Raw genomic sequence first — 19,746 nt, forward strand, 5'->3', positions numbered from 1 at the left:
TCTCCATGTCTGATTTACAGGGGAATGCAGTCGAGTGCATCCGTGGGAAGTGGGAGCTGGCTGAAAGAAAATGCAGAGCCTTGGTCCCCATCCGTGGCTGACCCTCTGTGTTTTGGGATCTGGGGGAGGGAGCTCTGTCTGCCTTGGTGGAGGAGAGGGAGGGAGGGAGTCCTGGCTGCATTTGGGAGCTGATTGCTGTCCCTTCCGGATTTCTGAGAGAGCTTGCTCATGTGCCCCTGTGAAAGGGCAGACTCCTATGTTTCCCAGCTGAACTACTGTTCATATATAAATAAGTGATAATTGTTGGAAAAGCAGGTATTGATTGCTATGAATAAGCCATTTCCCATTTAAAATGTTGCTGTTTCTGAGAGTGAAGGTGAACAAGGAGAGACATGAGTGGAAAACTAGTAAAGGGGGGTGGGGAGGGACAGCAGAGGAATCCAGGTCTCAGGCATTGTGCGGAAAGATCTGGACGTCTGGAGCATGGGGGAGCTTTTGGGGCGTGCACGTCTCAGGATTAGTGAGCGGATACTTGCTTCATCCTAGGGACCCATTTTGGCTTTCTTTGGTTTTCTAACAGGGGGTGACTTTTGGGTGCTCTTAGTTCTATAGAAATGTGTCTGAGGTAGGTGTCCTTTTCACAGAGGACATGGTCAAATGGGAGGTCAGGCCAGCCACTGTGCCGTCTGAGGGGCTCTGGTTGGCCCCTCTGTGCTGCTCCAGAGTTAGCTCTGCTTCAGGGGTGTGTGGGAGCATGGGCAGGAGGGCACAAATGGGGCTGGGCCTCCTCCTTCCTTCATCGCTTCCTCCCGGTTCTAGCTTCGACCCCTCCAACCAGGTCCATGCCATCCTTCCATCTCCTCCATCCATTTCTTCCGCATAGGTGACGGATCGTTGGGGTTCTCTTGTCCACTGTTACTGGATGTGTGAGCTTCTCAGACTGGGCTGTGCTCCTGGTTCTGCTGTTCGTGTCCACAGAGATTCTCCTGAAGGATCTCAGAGCTCAGGGCACGGCCCAGCCCCCTGGGCTCACATTAGTCCTTTATCCCCTCTTGGGAGGGAGAAGACCTCAAGCACCATCCTCCAGGCCTTGAAGGAGAAGCAGGGAGGAAGGGTTAGCTGTTCCTTCTCAGCACTCACACGCTGCAGAAAGGATAGCCACCACCTCTGTTCCACGTTGCACTCCTTGAGGCTGCGAGAATGATTTCTGGGGGAGTATTTATCGTTTCACAATTCCTCTATGGATAAACAGCTCAGGTGGACAGGGTGGGGGGTGTTCTGTGGAGTACAGCATTCAGAGACTTCTTTTCCAGGGCAGAAACTCAGGTGGAGGCTCCAGGATGGTAATGAAAACAAATCCCTTAATTCTAGACCTGTGCCTCCAAGGCTTTGCTGTGTGTTCCGTCACCTGGAATCCTACTGAAAGGCAGGCTCTCGTTCAGTTGTTCTGGGGTGGGGGAGATTCCACATTTCCGGCAAGCTCTCAGGTGATGCGTGGCTAATAGTTCAAAGATCCCGCTGAGGAGCGGTGCTTTAGACTGAGGCGTCTTTGAACGTGTTGTTTCTTACCCCAGAATCACTCCCAGTTACCAAATGCAAGGGCCTAGCGGGGAGCAGAGAACTCCTAATCTTCCCATGGTGTCCAGAGCAGGAAACCAGCCCTCCCAGAGTTCTTTCCTTTGTTTGTTTGTTTGTTTGTTAATCAAAAAGGTGCATGTTTAATAGATAGTGTTCTAAAATGTGGACTTTCATTTTTGATGACTTTCACTGGGAAAGAAAAAAAAAAACAGCACAATAGTAAGGTATGAGTCTGAGCTGGGAGGAAGAAATATGTGTCCAGTGCACATAATACAGAAAAAGCCCAAACTAGACAGAGAGAAATTGAGGAGATAATCAGAGGAAGGGGGGAAAGAACTCTGTCACAAAAAAGCCGCTTTGTTCTGGAGAGGGAGACTCACTTCAGGTCTCTGAGTCCTAGGAGAGAATCCATGAGCCTGTGTTGGCTAGAGGTGACTTTTGGGTGGCTCTTTCCCGGTTGTCTTTTGTAAGTTAGGGAAAAGGACCTGCAATTGGGGCCACGAAGACCAAATATGCTTAGAGGACTAACAGTTAGTTTGCAGGGAGACAGAGGACCTGCTGTCCCCAGAGTCTGCGCGGAGTGTGGTTTCAGCTGCTTCTGTCCCTGCAGAGACCTGCTGGGTGTTTACCTGCAGGGAAGAGGGCTCAGAGTTTGCTCTGTAAGTCCATTCCTGAAGGCAGATTCATTAGCCCATCCCTGTGCTGTCAGGAATGCAGGCAGAGCCCTGCGACTCCATAGCTTTGGGGCCTAGACCTTGGAAGCCCAGCATCCTCATCTGTAAACCAGGCATGGTGCTGCCTTGCTTCTGGGTTTGGTGTGTGGCTGGAAACCATGTAGCACGTAGTAAGTGAAAGTGGATATGCCAGAATCTTCCAGGCCCTTGTTTTATTCATTCAAAAAATCCCAAGTTCCTATCCATACCCTGTGCCAAGCACTGATGTGTACAATGTTCTTTTACCTAGAGCAACGCTCTCCTACTCTATATTCTTTTGTCCAATGAACAAGTTTCACTTGTTCAAAACAACTTTAAGTGCCATAGTCTCGTTCATATTTCCGTGGTCACTGGGCTGCCCCTCACCTGGGCTCTCACTGTGCCAAGTGTAACCCTCTCTCATCAAGCAGTCTCATCCGCTGGACCGGATGCCCACTGAAGGCAGGAACCCGGACTTTAGTCATGTCTGTGTCTCAGGCACTCAACACAGCACATGACACCCAGGACAGGCTCAGCTGATGCTGGCTGACAGCAGAAAGGAGCCCCACATTATTGCCACATTGTTTAGAAAATAATGACTCCCAGTGATCACTAAAGTGCTAGATTCATGACTATCAAGGCCACTTCTACTTGGAGGTGGCCTAAAAGGTTGGAGGTGAAATCAAGAAAGGTTCTAGAGCAGAGGTGGGCCTTAGGCTGAGGTCTGAGGGAGAGATGTTGGAGTGCTGCAAAGGGAGAGACACCTTGTGCAAAAGTGTGGGGGGCAGTCACTTGCTTGCCTGTTCAGGGAGAGTAAGGTTGACCTAGAACAGCAGATCCACGGGAAGCCAGGAGAGCAGGGCTGATCTAGAACAACACACCCATGGGGATTCAGGAGGGTGAGGCTGATTTAGAACAGCAGACCTGCAGGGAGCCAGGAGAGCAGGGCTGATCTAGAACAGTGTACCTGTGGGGAGCCAGGAGGGTCAGGTTGATCTAGAACAGCAGACCTGTGGGGAGTCAGGAAGTTTGGGCTGACCCAGAACAGCAGATCTGTGGGGAGCCAGGAGAACAGGGGTGATCTAGAAAGGCACACCTGTGGGGAGCCAGGAGAGCAGGACTGATCTGGAATAGCACACCTGTGGGAAGCCAGGATGGTAAGGAGGGCAAGTGGGTTGGAACCCTGTTGTACGGATCTTCGGAGACCGGTGAGGATTCTGAACGTCTCGCTGCAGGCTGTGAGCACTTGCTGAGGGGTTTAGGGCAGGTGTGTGATACTGTTGAGCTGTGCTTAGTTTCCTGTTTCTGCTTGCAAATCCCTGACCTGGGGCTCTCCCCCCACCCCCAGCTGCCCTCTCCATGTGTCAGAGTTATGGCCCCAGTGCGGGGAATGGGGCTTCTTGAGTTCTTGCTGTGGCTGTGGCATTGGGCTGCGTGCTTGCAGTGGGGGACGCACGTTTTCTCGGCTACTGATTCCGAGATGCCACTCTCTCCTTGGAGTCTCATTGAGAAGGTTTTCTCACCTGGCAGAGTGGGAGCTTTTCATGCAACGTGGTGTCTAAAAGTCATGGTTTCAAAGTGTGCTGGATCTGTAAGCCTGAGTCCCAACTTCTCAAGCTACAAAGTATGTGTCTTCAGCCAAAGGCCACCTTAATACATGGGAACAGCATGGAAACTCTTTCGATTTATCCACAAGGTGGAATCTGAGAGCTTTTGGAGACATGAGAAGGATTTCCTGCAGCAGGCGGCAAATCTCTCCGCTCAGAGGCCTGAGTGGTGAGGTGGAGAGGGAGTCCACGATTCTCTCATTCCTGTGGGGTAGTGAAGAGCACAGGTGAAGATCTCTCTCCTGTAAATATTGATTGGATATGCAAAGAAAAGCACCCACGGTCTCTGCCCCTGGCGTTGGAGGCAAATTTCAAAAGCTTCCAAAAGGCCGGGAGACTTGCCCTTTGGCCGGGAAGATCTGCTGCGGCACGAGGGGCCGTGGTCTTCACAGAGTCGCCGTCAAGTCCAGCCTCTGCCGCTATAGCCACGTGGCTTTGGGCAGGTGCGCACCTTCTCCCTGGCTCAGTCCTTGCCACGTTGCTGTCTCTGTTTGAGTCTGTGATTGCAGGAATGTGATGGGTTTTGACCTTGCCGTAAAGCTGGTTCTCTGTCTCACCTCTATGCCCTGGTCTTTCGTGAGTGCCTGCTGTATGCCCTGGGGATGCACAGCGAGGGGCCGCAGTCCTGCTCCCCGGGGAACCTGGCAAGTGAGGACTGGTTTCTTCTCAAAAGCTCAGATGCAAAATGCTTGTGTCAAATGATTTTTTCCCCACATATATCTTAAATTCACTATAAAACTTAGTTTTATTTATTGTTAGTGATGAGAAAGGCGATTTTTCTCAGGCTACTTTTCTCTGTCCTTGTCTTATCTTGCAAGTCCATTTGGTGTTTGACAACCGGAATAACTATACGTAGCAACGGTACATCTAAATGGACCATTGGGATCCTTCTCTGCCTTCAGGGAAAGAAGAGGAAGAAAAAGCGCCTTTCTAATTTGTTTCCATTCGCATTTCACCAAAACCGACCACAGCATTTAGGGCAGATACACCAAATACATAAACTCCTGTCTCAGATATGCCGTTTCATCAATTTCCTGTTGCATTCTCACAAGGATGAGCTATTCACCTGTTGCCACGCAGGGACGACTGGAAACAGACGGGGCAGAGTTTGGGGCTGGCCACTACCTGAGGGTTGGGTAGGTGAGTGAATCATCAGTCAGTGTGCGACACGCTGGGACCCTGAGGGTCGTTTCGATCTCAGACTCCTCCTTGGACCTCCTGAACACGGGCTGTGTTCAGTGATCGCGTGTCATAGCCTACTGGATCCCCGTGGCCCCTGACTGAGGCTGGCAGCCGCTGACCCTTACTTTACAGACAAGGAAACTGAGGCACGGAAGATCAACAGTCACTCGGTGTTGCCCAGCTGGTGAGTGAGGCACAGCGACCCAAATTATTGGTTTGACTGCAAGCTTTTCCTGTAGGCGTGGAAATCCCTATCGCTAGATGCATTTTTTAAAAAAAATTGTATTTCAAGGTGAGCATTCCTTTGTAAGCCACAGTTACTGAACATTTAGGGACTTTGGTCCTTCCTGCCCTGATATTAAAGGAGTTCTTGTAACTGGAGAGGGCAAAAGATCCAAGCAAATCTACCACACGGGACCCCACAATCAAGACAAAGTGAAGGCTGGAGTACCTGAGCCTGGAGCTCTGAAGGGAGGAAGGGAAGCAGCCAGAAGCCATGAACACCCAACGCCCGCCCCCTTCCCCCCGCCCTGGGCAGCTCTGCAGCCAAAGAGCGAGGAGGCGGGTAAGGGGCACAGCACTGGTCTGGCTCAGCCTTGCCGAGGGGCACAGCGGGGGCCCAGGGAGTCTGGGACTCTGCAGGCGGCTGTTCCTCATCCCACCTTCTGCTTATTGTCTCTCCTGGTCCTCCTTGGTGAGGCCCTTCTCCCTGTGACAAGGCCAAGCACCAGTGAAAGCTTCTGTTAATGGGTGATTACTGTGTTGTGTGCGCGTGTTTTCACACGAACCTTACCCCGCCTCTGATTTTCTTGACAACCGGGTTAAAATGATATTTTGATTCCCCCTCTCCTCTTTTTTTTTTTTCCTTCAATTTGAAGAAACATCTTCAGCAAGGTGGATCTCCTAAGGTGTACAGAATAGACAATGCAGGTTAGGAGCCAGGCCTGTGGGTCAAGACTTTCCTCTGAGTCCTGTGGGCCCAGCTGGGCCACCTGTGTACCCCATTGTGTGATGCAGATGATAATGGAGTTAGTATCAATGGAAGCGTAGAAGGGTAACTGTGCCCTAGGGTCACATAAGTGAGGAGACGTCCCCGCCGGAGGGTTAACTCTGAGGTGACAACAGGGTTTGGTAGCTGATGGAAATGGAGACTGCTGTTTGCTGTGCAGGAAGACTCATCTGATGGTCCGAGGCCAAGGCACTCAGTTTTAGGGAAGGATTTGGTCCCAACATTTCTTCTGCATTGTGGAAAAGATTGCTTCCTTCCGTAAGACAGAAGGAATTAGCCACTTAAGAAGGAAAACAAACAGATAATCAAGTTGCTCACAAAGTGGAATTAAGAGTGTGTTTTAAAATGGCTTCTTAATTGAGAGTATTGTAATTGCTTTATTAATCTGCAGCAAGGTAAACTGGGAACATCAGAGAGATAAAACAAAATAATTCCTGACGTTATTTGGAAATGACAGCGCACTTGGGAGCACATTAGCTGTGGAGCCTCTGTGACTGCACTCTGGAGGGAGGGCCCCGCGGGCCCCAGGGAGGGTGGCTGCGGGCAGGTTGCGGGCAGACCACGTGTGCACCGGCCACGCACAGTCCTGGGCTCTAGGAACGGACTTTTGTTCTCAGAAGGGAGGGAGGCTGCAGAGCCCGTAAACTTGATCAATGATCATTCATCATTATCCCAATAAATTGAGCTTTGCAAGAGGGAGGATGAGTAAGATCTTTGGAAGTGAAGGTTTGAAGGTTTGACGTGGTTGTCTGATGTTTCTGTTTGAAATCGGTGACTTTTATCTCCTGGAATGACCAGCGTGGGAGCAGAGCTGAATGGGGAAGGTCACTCAGGTACCATATTCTTTTTCCTCACAGTAACAAAACACAGATCTTCTTTTCTTTGGTCTGACTGCATTTCTGAGAGATGTGTGTGATGACACCAGTGAGTCAGGAACAGGGAAGTTCTCTTCAGAAAGAAAGAAAATCCATTCTCTCGGTGGGTCCTTTCACATCTGTGCATGTCCGACATTGGGACAGATCTGGCTGGCTTCCCAATTTAGAGCCTCATGTGTGGAGTATCCCTCGGACTTCCCTGATCCCTCCAACTTAGAAGACGCTGGTCCTGTCCTGGTGAGAAACAAACTTGTCTTGCAGGAATGTGATTGACAGGGGGTTAACCCTGAGAGGGGCTCCCAGTCCTTCAATGAGCCCCCAGCTGTCACCTGATGCAGAGTCCCAGTGTCAGACCTGAGGTTATGATGCATTTTAGCATTTTCGTTCAGGAGACGCATGTGTACATTCAGTGCTGCTATGACAGCATGTGCGCGATGGCTCTGTGTTTAGGTCACCCTCGCGGTTTGCTGTGGAGCTTCTGAATTGCTGTGTGGACATCAAAGCCTTGCCCAGACTTTCCCCTTTGTATGGTGATGGGGGACTTGGATTGTTCCTGTCACCCTTGCATTGACACCACTGCTCTGTGGAGGAGAGGGGCTCGTTTGCTTGTCATGAGGGTACGAGGCTGAGAGCTGGAGAAAGCGCAGGAAGCCCGTGTTCCTGTCATGGCCACCATCTGGCTAGGGGAGGGCCCCCTATTACGACCTGTGAAACAGGAACAGTGGTGCTTCTGCCTCCCAGGGATGCTGTGGGGATCCACTGTGTTCACAGAAGTGTCAGTGTTGGCGGGATCCAAGCCATGGCCCACAGATCAGTCACAGAAGCTTGCTCTGCTGGCTGCGCGGGCTTACAGAGCCTCCCACCATGGAGAGTGGGTTCGCAGTGAAGCTTCATGGCAGAGACCCTGGGAACGGGGGGAGGAGCGGAGAAGGCTCCCACAGACAACCGTCCAGCTGAGTGTTGAGCAGTGAGGATGTTTTCCAGGGAGGGAAGGTGTTGAGCCCTGAGCCCTGGAAGAGGAGTCGTCTGTGCTGAAAATGTACTGCAATGACACCTGCCCAGGGCAGGTAGATGGGGAAGAGACACAGGAAGGAAGCGGGACAGACAGGTGGGACCTGCAGGCGGCACTCCTGCAGAGGCACTGCGAGCCCACAATGCCTGTGTTTGGGGTGGGGTGTGATTGGATCTTTGCTTTAGGAAGGGATATTTTTATCGAGGTGAGGGATGGAGGGGAGGTGGAGAGATCTCCACTCATTGTCTTTATTGTGTTCCGGGGTAGGGGTGACTCGGGGGGAGGACACAATGGGGAAAGGACAGAGCCCTGCCCTCCGGATGTACTCTAGTGCGGCCAGTCAGGAAGCTTTCCATGGGCCCAGGAACGATTCTGGGAGGGCTCTGAGCAGAGGGGAACAGGTGCGTGTCAAGACTTTTTTAAAAAAAATTTATTTGACCGAGATCACAAGTAGGCAGAGAGGAGGCAGGGAGAGGGGGAAGCAGGCTCCCTGCTGAGCAGAGAGCCTGATGCAGGGCTCGATCCCAGGACCCTGGGATCATGACCTGAGCTGAAGGCAGAGGCTTTAACCTATGCGCCCCAATAGGTGGATATCAAGGAAGGCTGGCCATGGGTGGAGATGGACAGAGACGAGCTGCTGGTGGTCAGGCTGGGTCATGTGCAGTGACGCAGGTGAAGCCCTGCTGATCAGGAGGAGGCTGCCACTGCCTGTAGGACATCCTTTCAGTAGCCATCTGCCCAGCATGTGCGGGGGACAGAGACCCGAACTGCGTGGAGGGGCTGCCAGGGCAGCTGTCTGAGCGGAGAAGAGGATTGGAGGGTGGAGCCCGGGCAGCTCCCACACTCTCCAGTGCAGAGGAAGAGGAAGAGGTGGAGGAGGAGTGTGGGAGAGGTGGGGGAGGAGCAGGGAGGAGGGGGAGGAGATTGGGGAAGAGGTGGAGCTGGGAGGAGGGGGAAGAGCAGGGAGGAGGAGGAGAGGGGGAGGAGGGAAGAGGAGGAGCTGGTGGCATTTGCTCATAGCCAGTGTAGGCAGTACAACCACCACCAAGGAGCTCATCCCGGCTATTGGTGGCTCCTAACGTCTTGGGGCCTGGAGATTGATTCTTATGTCATTTTCTGGGTGATGTTTGAGCACCTTGGATTATGGGTATGTGTGCCAATGGGCTGGAAGGGAGGGCAGGATGGGCAGGACAGGCAGCCCACCTGTGCACAGGTGCGGGGTCTCCACTGCAGCAGAGCCTTGGTGGGGAGTGCAGAGCTGGAGGTCGGCAAGCCCTCCCTTCTGGGGACATGGTGCAGGGATGCACATGAGCGTGGTGGTTGGGGCGGGGGCGCTTTGTGCTTGGTGCAGGGGTGTGTGTGTATGGGAGTGCAGTGGCGGGGGCGGTGGTGCTGTTTGCTCAGTGTAGGGGTGCGTGAGCATGGTGGTCGGGGCGGGGGCACTATGTATGTGCTCCGCGCAGGGGGGCATGTGCATGAGTGTGGTGGTGGGGCCGGGGGTGGGCGCTGTGTGCTCCCTACAGGCATGTGTGTTTGCGTCAGCGTGGTGGCGGGGGCGCTGGGCGCTGCGTGCAGGGGCGCGTATATGTGAGTGCAGTGGTGGGGGCGGGGCCTCCTCTCAGCTCCCAGGTGCTGGGTGCTGTGTGCTCCACCCTTTGGCAGCCCCAGCTTTCAGTCCTTCAAAGACTCAGTCCTCATGGGCTTTCAGTAAGTCTTCATTGAGCGACCCCTCTGTCACCCACACCCTGTGACCAGTGCTGTCACCTCTGAATCAGCAAGTCACTTGACCTCTCCAGGCTTTGGTTTCTTCATGGGCAATTGGGGTGGTGGGCTGTTCCTCTGCACTTCTTGGGGGCAGAGGGGGCACATGGAGGAGGCAGGTCAGGGGACAGAAGCTTTATAAACACAAGACACAGCGGGATGACTGTCGGCCTGGAAGGAGAGCTCCCTCCTCGGGGCCTGGGGTGTGTCAGGGCACGGCATGGAAGCGCCCTCCGCGTGTGGGGCCTGACCTTGGGAGAGCTCAGGCGGGGTGGGGGGTGCTCCTGCTTGGGCCCTGCCATGGGTGGACCGGGGGAGGAGTCCTGTCTGCGGATGGAGAAGGTCCTCGAGCCCGCAGGAGGGACGCACCTGCAGTCGTCCCTGGGCTCAGGGCCATTTTCATGCTCGCACAAGCCTCGGGGAGGGGAATTTGCACACATGTGGGGGCAGTGATTTACCATAGTGCTCAGAGTCTGCAGCAGGGGAGGGGTTCCTCCACATGCCCCCTCTGTCTCCCTTTATCCCAGGCACCACCTCAGCTGCTGGAGGCACTGGGCCAGTGGGACACGGGGGGCAGGGGGTTGTGTTTGGATCCAGGAGTCACCAAGGGCTTTGTCCGTGTCCAGTGCCAGTCTGTGGTTGCTGCGCCTAGCATCTTCACTTACCATGCCAGGATCCCACTGACTCTTGACCCAACTGCACTCTGTGTGTTCTAGAAACATTGTAACGGTTTCTCCTGAGCAGTGTTGTGCACTGGGACCAAGGGCAGCCCTGGCATTGGGCCTCTGCAGGGAATGTTAGGTTCCTTTTCCAGGGTGGGCTCCAGGCGGGCTGGCTCTCCTGAGCTCTGGAAGCACAGAGGGACGGAGTCTGTTCTGGCCTCGTGGCTGGTCGGCGGGTCAATAGGCTCCTTAGTGGTTTGGCAGCCAAGATCTGAGACCATGGGATTAAGAGATACTGTTGAATCGAGAATTTTTACTTCTGACTCTTCCTTCCCTTTGGCTTTGGATGCCTGTGTCACTGGCAAGAAGGACACTGGTTTGGTCTTCAACCCTGTCCTGCCCTCGGCCAATGCAGCCATGAAGTGCCCGAGATTTTCCTCACTGTAGCCCGCCGGATTCAAGCAGGGCTTTGAGCTGCTGTGGGTGAGGAACTGAGGTGGTCTTGCCAGCCTCTGCCTGCCTCCCGTTGCATGGTTACTCCTAACCAAAGGAACTTAGTAAGTGCTTACTGTGTGTAAGTCCTGCTTTAGGAGCTCAGACGAGACATGGGGGAGAGGACCTGGCGTCAGGTGTGGGCAGTCCACAGACCTGTGGCTTAAACGACAGCACTTCATGTTCTTACAGTTCTGGAGGCTGGACATCAGAGGTCAGGGGCCAGCGAGGTCCATGCAGATGGCCGCCTTCTTGCTGGGGCCCCAAGTGGCCATTCCTGCCGTGTGTGGTGGGTAGAGGGAGTGGGGAGAGGGAGCTCCCCGGAGTCCCTTCTCACAAGGACACCAGCCATAGTGGCTCAGGGCTCCACCCTCATGACCTCTGTTAAGCTCAGTCACCTCCTCCAGTCGCTCAGGGGGATTTGGGCTTCAACATATGAGTCTGGGGGTAAGCGGGGACAGAAGTCAGCCCTTGGCAGGTACCTGAGGCAGACCAGTGCGAATTTTGATGAAGGGGTACTGTGAGGCCTCAGAGCTCAGGGGAGAGCAGAGAAGGCTTCCAGGAGGAGGTGATCCCAGAGCTGAGCTCTGAAGGAAGAGTGGCATGTGTGCAAATGTGCGTGTGTGTGTGTGTGTGTGTGTGAGAGAGAGAGCGAGAGAGAGAAGGGGGGTGTTAACAATCTGCTGTTTTCCAATTCGTGTGTTTTCTTAAGTCATTCCCTGAACGTTCCCCGCGGTTTGCTCTAGACAGAACCTGGAGACACTGATGTGGGGCCCGGGGATGATCCGGAAGCTCACATGTGCAGTTTCCCAAATTACAGGCCGTAATGTTTGCTCTAACCTCATCAGCCAACTGCTAGACACTCCCAGTATTTGATTACAGCTGCTGGCCCCTAAAACAATCAATTGCAAGTGGGTCCCCGGGCCACCAAGTGGGCCACGTCTGGCTTAGGTCAGGTAAACATTGAATTACTGCTGGAGTGGGCCTGCGGAGTAGTGATGGGTTAATACCTACAGTAATAGGAGGTTAGCTCTGATTGCATTTTAAGTCGCTTTGAATTTATCTTTCCCGGGGCAGTTTCTCCTCTCCCAGTCGGACGTTTCCTTTGTTCCTCCCCCTCCTCCTTCCAACATTCCGAGTTGAAGCGCACAGGGCTTCTGACCGACCTGTGGGTCCGGGTGTGGTGGCGGTGCCTGAGCTCTTCAGGGGCCTCCTCCAGGCCGATGGGGTGGGCGGTGGCCAGGCCAGCTGAGGTCGGGCTCCCCACAGTCACCCCGTCTACTCACTGCCTCCTGGGAGCCCTCTGTCTCCACCCGCATTCTAGCTTCCAGACGTGGGTGACCCCACTCCGGCGCATGGGTGTGTGCAGACTGGCGTGAGGAGCCTCACATGTATTTGTTACCCGAAAAGAGTCCAGAACATCCCAGGCTCAGGGCCAACTGCTCAGGGCCCTTGCTCAGGCAAGGGAGGACACGGTGGCCAGGGGCTTGGGAAATTGTTTCTCATACTTAGGGTTTCCTTGTTTTTGAAGTTTTGGACTTAAACGCCTGGGCTGGGGACCAGAATGTGCTGGGGACCTTTGGGTAGAGAGGCCGGGCTCACCGGGATGGGCAGGTGCCTTTGGAGTCGCCGCGCGGTTAAACCCCTCGCTCCCCTGGATGTGGCACACGCCGCAATTTAGAAAGACTGCTGTCACTCTAAATAGTAAAACAATAAGTAAGCCTCGAAGAGGCAGAGATCATTTGCTGAGCAAGAATATTCTGAGTCGTTCTGATGTGCGAGGCTCTGGGCCAGCCAGGGTGGGAGTCAGAGATGAACAACAGGCAGGACCCAAGGCCTGCGTTGTCTGGAAAGTCACATGTGGGAAATAGTCATCTTTATTTCTCCCCCCGTGAAAATGGGGGTAGAGTGAGAAATATTCCAATAAATGGCAAAAATGATGCTTCTGTCTTAGTTATCTCTGTAATTCAGCACGTCATTACGACACATTGAAGTATTATGGCCTTTCTAAGTATGATTATCTGCTATTGTTATAAACGGATAGCTTCATGGCATAGGAGAAACCGTGTTTTTGTTTTTGTTTTTCATGATGGCTATTAGAAACATAGTAAATGTCTTGCTCATTCAGACCCGTGGCCTACCCAGCATGGGCCTTGGACATGCACCCATGCTGCAGGGACCTTGGAGGGGGGATTAATCACCGCTGAGCAGGTGGACTGGGGGTCTCCCAGCAGGTTGGCAGTGGAGCCAGGATGGGGACTCTGATTTCCTCTCCCTGAAGGCTTCCCTGTGATGTCACTTGCCTTCCTGCAGATAGGTGGGGGCTGTAACGGTGGCTACCTCCCAGGGGTTCTCTGGCTTAGACGAGGTCACATGTGGAAAAGCACTTACAGCGGTGTCTGGGCCAGCATGCGAGCTCCGCGGCTGTGAGCCATCTGTACCTCCTGTGCTTCTCATTCTCCACAAATCCTCTTCAGCCTGCCTTGGGCAGGTGCTTTCCCTCACATCTTGGGTTTTAGACTTTGTGCATTCACGAGCAACTCTGTCCTCCCTTAAATTTCCCTTGGACACATTCATGGTTGGGGGGTACTCGGATAAGCTGGTACTTTCTTGCAGACTTTACTATGCAGCTGTTCTTCACCCCGTGGAGGATCCGTCTGCCCCATGTGTCCTCATCTGTCCCTGTGCCAGGTCTGTCCCCTGGGGCCTGAGGGTCCAGCCCCCTGAGGCTGGGTTGTGGGGCACTGGCAGTCAGCTGCCCACAGCTGGCATGGCAGGTCCCTTTCTGAGGGTGTGGGGAATGTGGTTGGTGGCGCTACCAGGGTTTCCCAACACACGGGGTGATGGGTCCCGAGGCCTGAGTGAAGAAATGACAGCTCCCAGTGAACACGGTTCCCGAGCCAGACCTGTTCACGCTGAGACCAGGGAGCAGGTGTCGTGGGGAACCCGTCATGTTGGAAAGTCACGGTCCCGAGCACAGTCCATGGGGTTTCACTCTCCTGACCATGGATAAGTCATTAAAGCCAATACCAAGGCTGAACTGTGATGAAGCAATTGCTGATTTCTGGGAGAAAATGAATGAACTCTGCACACACTACACCAGCAGAGCCGTGGTCTTGCCATGCTTCTGACCTTGCACATAAGAACCGAGAGTTTGAAACCTGTCCTCACCCTGTACTTTTAGGAGAGTACATTAGCACAAGTGTCCAGCTCTGCCTTGGGATACCCGTCTACGAAGAGTTATCACAGTATTGGGAAGAGCATTCCCATGAGAATCACCAAAGACTCACTGTGCACCAGGCACCATCACCGGCTTTCCCTGGGACCTCGAGCTGGGATTCCATCCCCCGGGGGTTGGGACGCAGTTTGACGGGAGGTAATTCTGTCTCCTGCCACAGTGATGGGGAAGGTCTGTGTTGAGTGCAGGCAGCACCATGGGGTCCAGGAGTAGAAACACAGGTGGAGGGCAGGGGACCAAGGCAGCGCTGTCCCTGGGCAAAGTGTGAGGCTTGGTGCTGCTCAGGGGGGCCTCACTCTGGCCTGAACTGCGAGTGTGTTTTGGAGACATGTAGGTAAGAGACACGAAGCATTGCCAGGATGGTGAGCATGACGATGGTGACATGGTGGCCATAGGCCAGCGTGTAGTGGTTGGCTGCTTTATGCATGGTTTACGTGCTTTCCACATATTAATTCGTTTAACCCTGTGACTCAGGTACTGTGTTCATCTCCATTTTCAGACCCTCAAACTGCAGTACTGGGAGACAGGTGGGCTAGGGTGGTGGGGCTGGGGTCCCATCCTGGCCCGTGGCCCCACGGCCTCCCTGCTGGGGCACTCAGCCCCAGAGCCTTTGAGGGACTTGCCAGCCTGAGGGCGGTTAAGCCCAAAACCCCAGAGGAAGGAAATGACGAACCAGAAGCATAATACCCTGAACACTGTTTCCTTCCCAAGAACTCCTCGGGAAGCCCTCGGCGAGCCCTTGTGGGGCCCTGAAAGGAGCAGCATGTTTGAGCCATGCTTTACAGCATATCTGTCCTCAGGTGTTGGACGCTGTCTAAGACACAGCGGTTGCCGTGACTGGGATTGGCGTCCAGAGGGCAGACACTAGGGGTGCCGCTGACCCCGGCCCATGCACCGGGCGGAACCACGCGGAGGGGCGCAGCCCAGCTCAGCCCTGGGCCCGAGGCTGGGAAGAGCTGCTCTGGAAAATGGTCTGGCTGTGTTGGACACCGGTGGCTGGGGCGGAGAGGACAGGAAGCCAAAAAGATGCCATGAAGCAAGGGAGGAGCGGCAGTCGGAGTTCTCGTGACGAGCGTCCGTATGTGGAATGGAAAGTCGGGGAGAAGAGTTCGTTTTAGGAAGATGGTGAATTTGGTCCCAAGACATCTGGGTTCTGACAGGTAGAACAGCCCAGCAGGTGTATGAGAATGAGGACAAAAGGACAGGTGGGGAGACACGTTGGTGCTGTGAAGGCAGATTTCTAGTCCTCTTCTGGGAAGCAGTAATTGTGATCAGTGTTTGTGGCCCAGAGAGAAGACTAAAGACCGGGAATTCACCAATGGCTCCCTGGGCCGAGGTGGGACTCAGGGAGAGCCTGGAGCCCATCTCCAAATCCCAGCTGCACAGCTCATGACCTGTGAACTCATTGCTCAGGGGACTCTGGCATTCTTGGGGGGCTTGATGGGAATCCTGCTCCCTGCCCAGGGTTCCCTGGATTTTTGGGGGGATTGATGGGAACCCCGCTCACTGCTCTGGGGGGCTGGGGAGGGTGGGCTTGGCTGGGGGCTGGCAGCCCCCCGCTGGTGGTTGCAGCTGCAGCTCTGCTATTTTTAAGCGTCTGCTCCGCTCCGGTGGAGGCTGGAGCGCTGATGCTGAATCACGATCCAGCTTGCTAAGTGCGGCGGAGCCCATGGCCTGCCAAGTACCCGACAGGCATCTGGCTCTGTGTGGTGGGTTCCGGAGGTAGCCGGGGATGGGGAGGGCGACACGACCCTGTGACAGGCAGGCCCAGTGCAGCTGTGGTTCTTGTAGGTACCCCTGGGTGTATAGACTGACAGCAGCATCTCTGCGAGTTACCGGATTGTGGCTGGCTGTGAGAGGAGGACTGTGTGCATCAAACCCGGGTATCTTTGCCATCAGTGCTTTCATTCCTTCTCCTAGAGCAGAAGGCACCGACACGCGGCCATCAGAAGGCTGCCTTGCGTACGGGAGTCAGATGGAGGAGGTTGCGCGTCTTTGCCTGGGGTCCTTCCGCATTTCTGAGACAGGAAATTTAAGCAAGTCTCCTGCAGGGGAGTCTCTCCCAAGGTAGGCCTGCCTCACTTGTGCTCTCCCTCCCCGAGCACCTGCAGGTCACAGCCGGCCTTGTGTACCTCCTGTGGGGAGGTCTTCCTGCTAGAGCCCCTGGAGGGCTCACCTCCTGGGAGAGCAGGGCCATCGTTAGGCCTGCGCGTGAGTGAGGGTTTGAAGGAGTAAGCTTCCCATTCCCTCGCTCACCTCCAGAAGGCCTTCTCTGCACCCGTGTGCCTTCATGCCTCTTCCCCAATGCAAGGGTGATGCAGATCATGCAGCTTTCCCCCGTCGGCTGAAGTGGCCCCTTGGAGGCTCCCAGAAGTTTCTAGAGCCTGAGCTGTCCATTGCAGAGGCAGGGTGGAGTTCCTAGAGCTGGGCTGTCACAGGAACGGGAGCGATGGACAGCATAGGCTGCCTGGCTTCTTGTACCTTCTTCCTTGTGGGATGCATGATATTGTGGTGCAGACAAGCATGCCACAGCCCCGGTTGAGACCATGGAGTCCTCCTTAGGGAGCATGATTAGTGCAGGAGGCTTGTGGGCCATCGCCCGGGGCAGGTGTGCCCTGGGCGAGGGTCATGGCGGCGGGCCTTAGGGGCTGTGAGGTTTGGCCCACAGATTTCTTGGCCCACGGATGTGCCGCTCTCAGGCTTATGAAGCTCCTGGCGTCCCAGAACGGCAAGAGTCACGGGGTGTGAGGACAGGTTCCTCCACAGCGGTCCTCCTCGGCCAGCCCGGGACAGAACCGAGTCTCTTTCCTCACTTCCAGCTCCCTCTTTGACCCGCCGCAGTGTGCTTCCAGCCCCCACGGCTCCGAAATTCTCCTGGGAGGTGTTGCCGTGGGAGGATGTGGGAGTGCCAACCCACGGACACTGTGGAGTCATCTGTTCTCAGTGCCCTTGAGCTCTTTGTGGCCCTTGATGGCTCTTCCTAGAGACTCCCCTCCTGTGGGCACCAGGCATCACTCACCAGTTGTTCCTCCTTCTGGTCCGTCTGTCTGCCCGCACCAGCCAGTGCAGCCAGGTGTCAGCTTCCACCCAGACCTGGGGGGTCCTCTGTCCCCATGGAGTTCTCCCTGCACCTGCCCATGGTCTGTGCCGCCGCCTCCCCAACCTACCTGAACTGAAGTATATTCTTCTTTCAAAGTGCTTCTGTCCCCAAGCTCCCCATGTCCGTCGGTGGCATCATCGTCTGCCCAGGTCTCCAGGTCTGGGGCCTGGGTACCCTGCATCCAGCATGCCCTTCCCACCCACCCTCCCCACCGCCAATGGACTGCTCATTCCAAATGTTCAGTGTTTCTGAGTTGTCTGCTGGCTCCCACATTTCCTGATGCATAAACCTTACCTATGGGGTTTTTGGTGTTCCTTTTTTTTAACACAGATGGCAGGATGGTTTCCCTGGTTCTTTTTCTTCCTTCTCTCGGGAAGCTGCCTCTTGTGTTTTGTTCAAACCGTAGTCACTTCGCAGACTTTGTAAGTGTGGTTCACTACCGAGTCCATGTATGTGGGTGACATTTCCTTTCCTTTCCTTTCCAACAATTTGTGTTTTCCCCAGGAGTTAACCATCACCTTGTTTTGTTTTGTTTTGTTTTGTTTTAATTTTCTCTTTGGCAATATTTTCTGTGTTTCTATAATAATTCTTCCCTGAGTCTCTAGAAGAGCCCTCATTCTGTCTTGATGCCCCACTCTCTGTGGCTGAATGTAGTCAGTTGGGTGAGCGATCACTCCCAGTTTTCCTGGGGACGTTACCCCTGGAGCCCACCAACCATTGCCCAGGCCTGGAGGGGCTGTTCTCCAGGTTTGCTGCGATCTCTCTGCCCCGCTGTGTTGGGCTCCCCATTTTCTGAGTCTGTCTTCCCATTTCTCAGATGAGCCCTGAGTTTGGTGGGGACAGATGTTTTAGGAGCTCCCAGAATCAGGGGGTTTGAGGGGTAACTATTTTGGGATTTGACTGTTGAATGTCTTCCCTCCTCACCTCAAATGTGACTGATAGAGTTTTGGAGGAATCGCCCCGGAGGTTCTGCCTCCTGGAACTGTTGCTGAGGAATCTGGGGTCATTCTGGTTCTCAGTCTTCCTGTGTACCTGCCCTCCTGCCACCAGAAGCCTCATGTTTTCCCTTTATATCTGGTTTCCTGAGATTTCCCAGTACCGTGCGTGGTCTGGGGGTCTGTTTGGTTACCTGTCTCTTGCTCAGCAGGCGTGGGGGCTGTGCCCCTCACTTCTGCCCCTCCCTTTCTGTGTTGCGGTTGTGATAACTCCCCTCTTCGTCCCCTCTTCTTCCTGAATTTCACGTCAGCAGGGCACTGAAACTCCCAGACTGACCCTGTAATGTTCTTATCTTTTCTCCCCAACGTTCCATCTCTTGGACTTTTTGTTCCCTTTTCTGAGAGATTGCCATAACTTTTTTCCATTTTTTTTTTGTCGAGTTTTTTTCTATCTGCCGTAATTTAATTATTAGGAACGCTTCTTTTTTATCTAATCAGTTTTATTCTAGAATAGTGCTCTGCTCTTGTTGCATGGATATGTTCTCTTGTTGTGTGGATTTGCTATCTCCTCCTCTCTCTGGGGCTATGACTGGTTATAGTTCTCTTCCTGTGGTGTGTCCTAGTTCTTCACATGCTGCTTCTCAGCTTGGAGACTGCCTGACCATCTGTGATTATCGCTGAGACCCACAAGGGCTGTGTGTACGCAGGTGCAGCGGTCTGGGCCACGGCAGGACTCAGGAACCATCGTGCAGGCACGAGCACGGCACCCAAGCACCACCAGCCCCTGACACGCTTCCTTCTGCCCTTCGTGTGGACAAGAGTGTTTTCTCGTTAACACTTTTTCTAGGAGTTTGATTTTGTCCTTAAAACCTGTATGTGGCATTCCACAGGAGTCAAGTCCAGCTCCTTTCTCTGCCCCCGCCTTGTGGGGGTCCCGTGGCACAGAGGAGAGTGGGGCCACTGGTCCCTTTCTTAGAGGCGGGAGGGGGACAGGGTGTGGCCTCCAGACCAATGAGCACCCTCACTCTGCCTCACCTCTCCCCAGACTCGAGTTAGCAGCTGCCCTCCCCACCAAAGAGCAGGGATCCTCCAGCTGCCTACCAGCCACGGGCACCCACTCAGGCCCCAGCCTGAGACTGCCTCCTGCATCTTGGAGGCAGAGCACGCACGGCCGAGAGAAGCCAAACACCAGAGCGTACAACCTGTCTTCAACCCTGAGATCAGCCCATTTTTGCTGTGTGCGTTGGGGCCAGTCAGTGAGCCCCTCAGGGCTGCAGTGTCCTACTCTGTCAGAGGAATGATAAGGTGCTTGCTTTCCAGGGCTGATAGGAGGGTTCAGAGATATGATACATGAGGTACTCAGAACCCTGCCTGGGTCTATGGCTATACGCACTGACTTCGTCCGGTCCCAGCTCCCTTGTCTCTTCTGGGAAGACCTCCGACTTCCCTGTGCAGGGCAGAGACTTGCACTCGGTGCCTCCGAACGCCACGCTCACGTCCCCTGCCATGCCTGCTGAGCTGCTGTAATTATTTAGTGTGTGTCTGTCGATCCAACCAGACCAGGCATTCTAAATCCTTCTGTGCTGTGGGTCCTTCCCTGTGG

The 19,746-nt window shown here is 54.2% G+C and overlaps 1 protein-coding gene and 1 long non-coding RNA gene across 8 annotated transcripts in view; one reads left to right on the forward strand and one right to left on the reverse strand.

The window, feature by feature from the left end:
• Positions 1-19,746, reverse strand: part of LOC309850529 — a 510,333-nt gene that overhangs the window by 102,711 nt on the left and 387,876 nt on the right. The gene's annotated exons all lie outside the window — the stretch shown is intronic.
• The window catches only part of SUSD4 (sushi domain containing 4), a 78,246-nt gene that overhangs the window by 1,318 nt on the left and 57,182 nt on the right, over positions 1-19,746 (forward strand). The window contains exon 1 of one of the 7 annotated variants that reach the window (XM_082704553.1): positions 8,915-9,102. The exons of 5 other annotated variants lie outside the window; for them this stretch is intronic. In XM_082704553.1, the coding sequence (XP_082560679.1) occupies positions 9,099-9,102 (4 nt within the window). In that variant the 5' untranslated portion in view covers positions 8,915-9,098. Of the gene's footprint in view, positions 1-8,914; positions 9,103-19,746 lie in introns of those variants that run through there. One more of the 7 variants, XR_014304308.1, reaches the window with a different exon arrangement.

The sequence above is a fragment of the Mustela nivalis genome, assembly GCF_964662115.1.
Source record: "Mustela nivalis genome assembly, chromosome: 16".
NCBI classification, from domain to species: Eukaryota; Metazoa; Chordata; class Mammalia; order Carnivora; family Mustelidae; genus Mustela; species Mustela nivalis.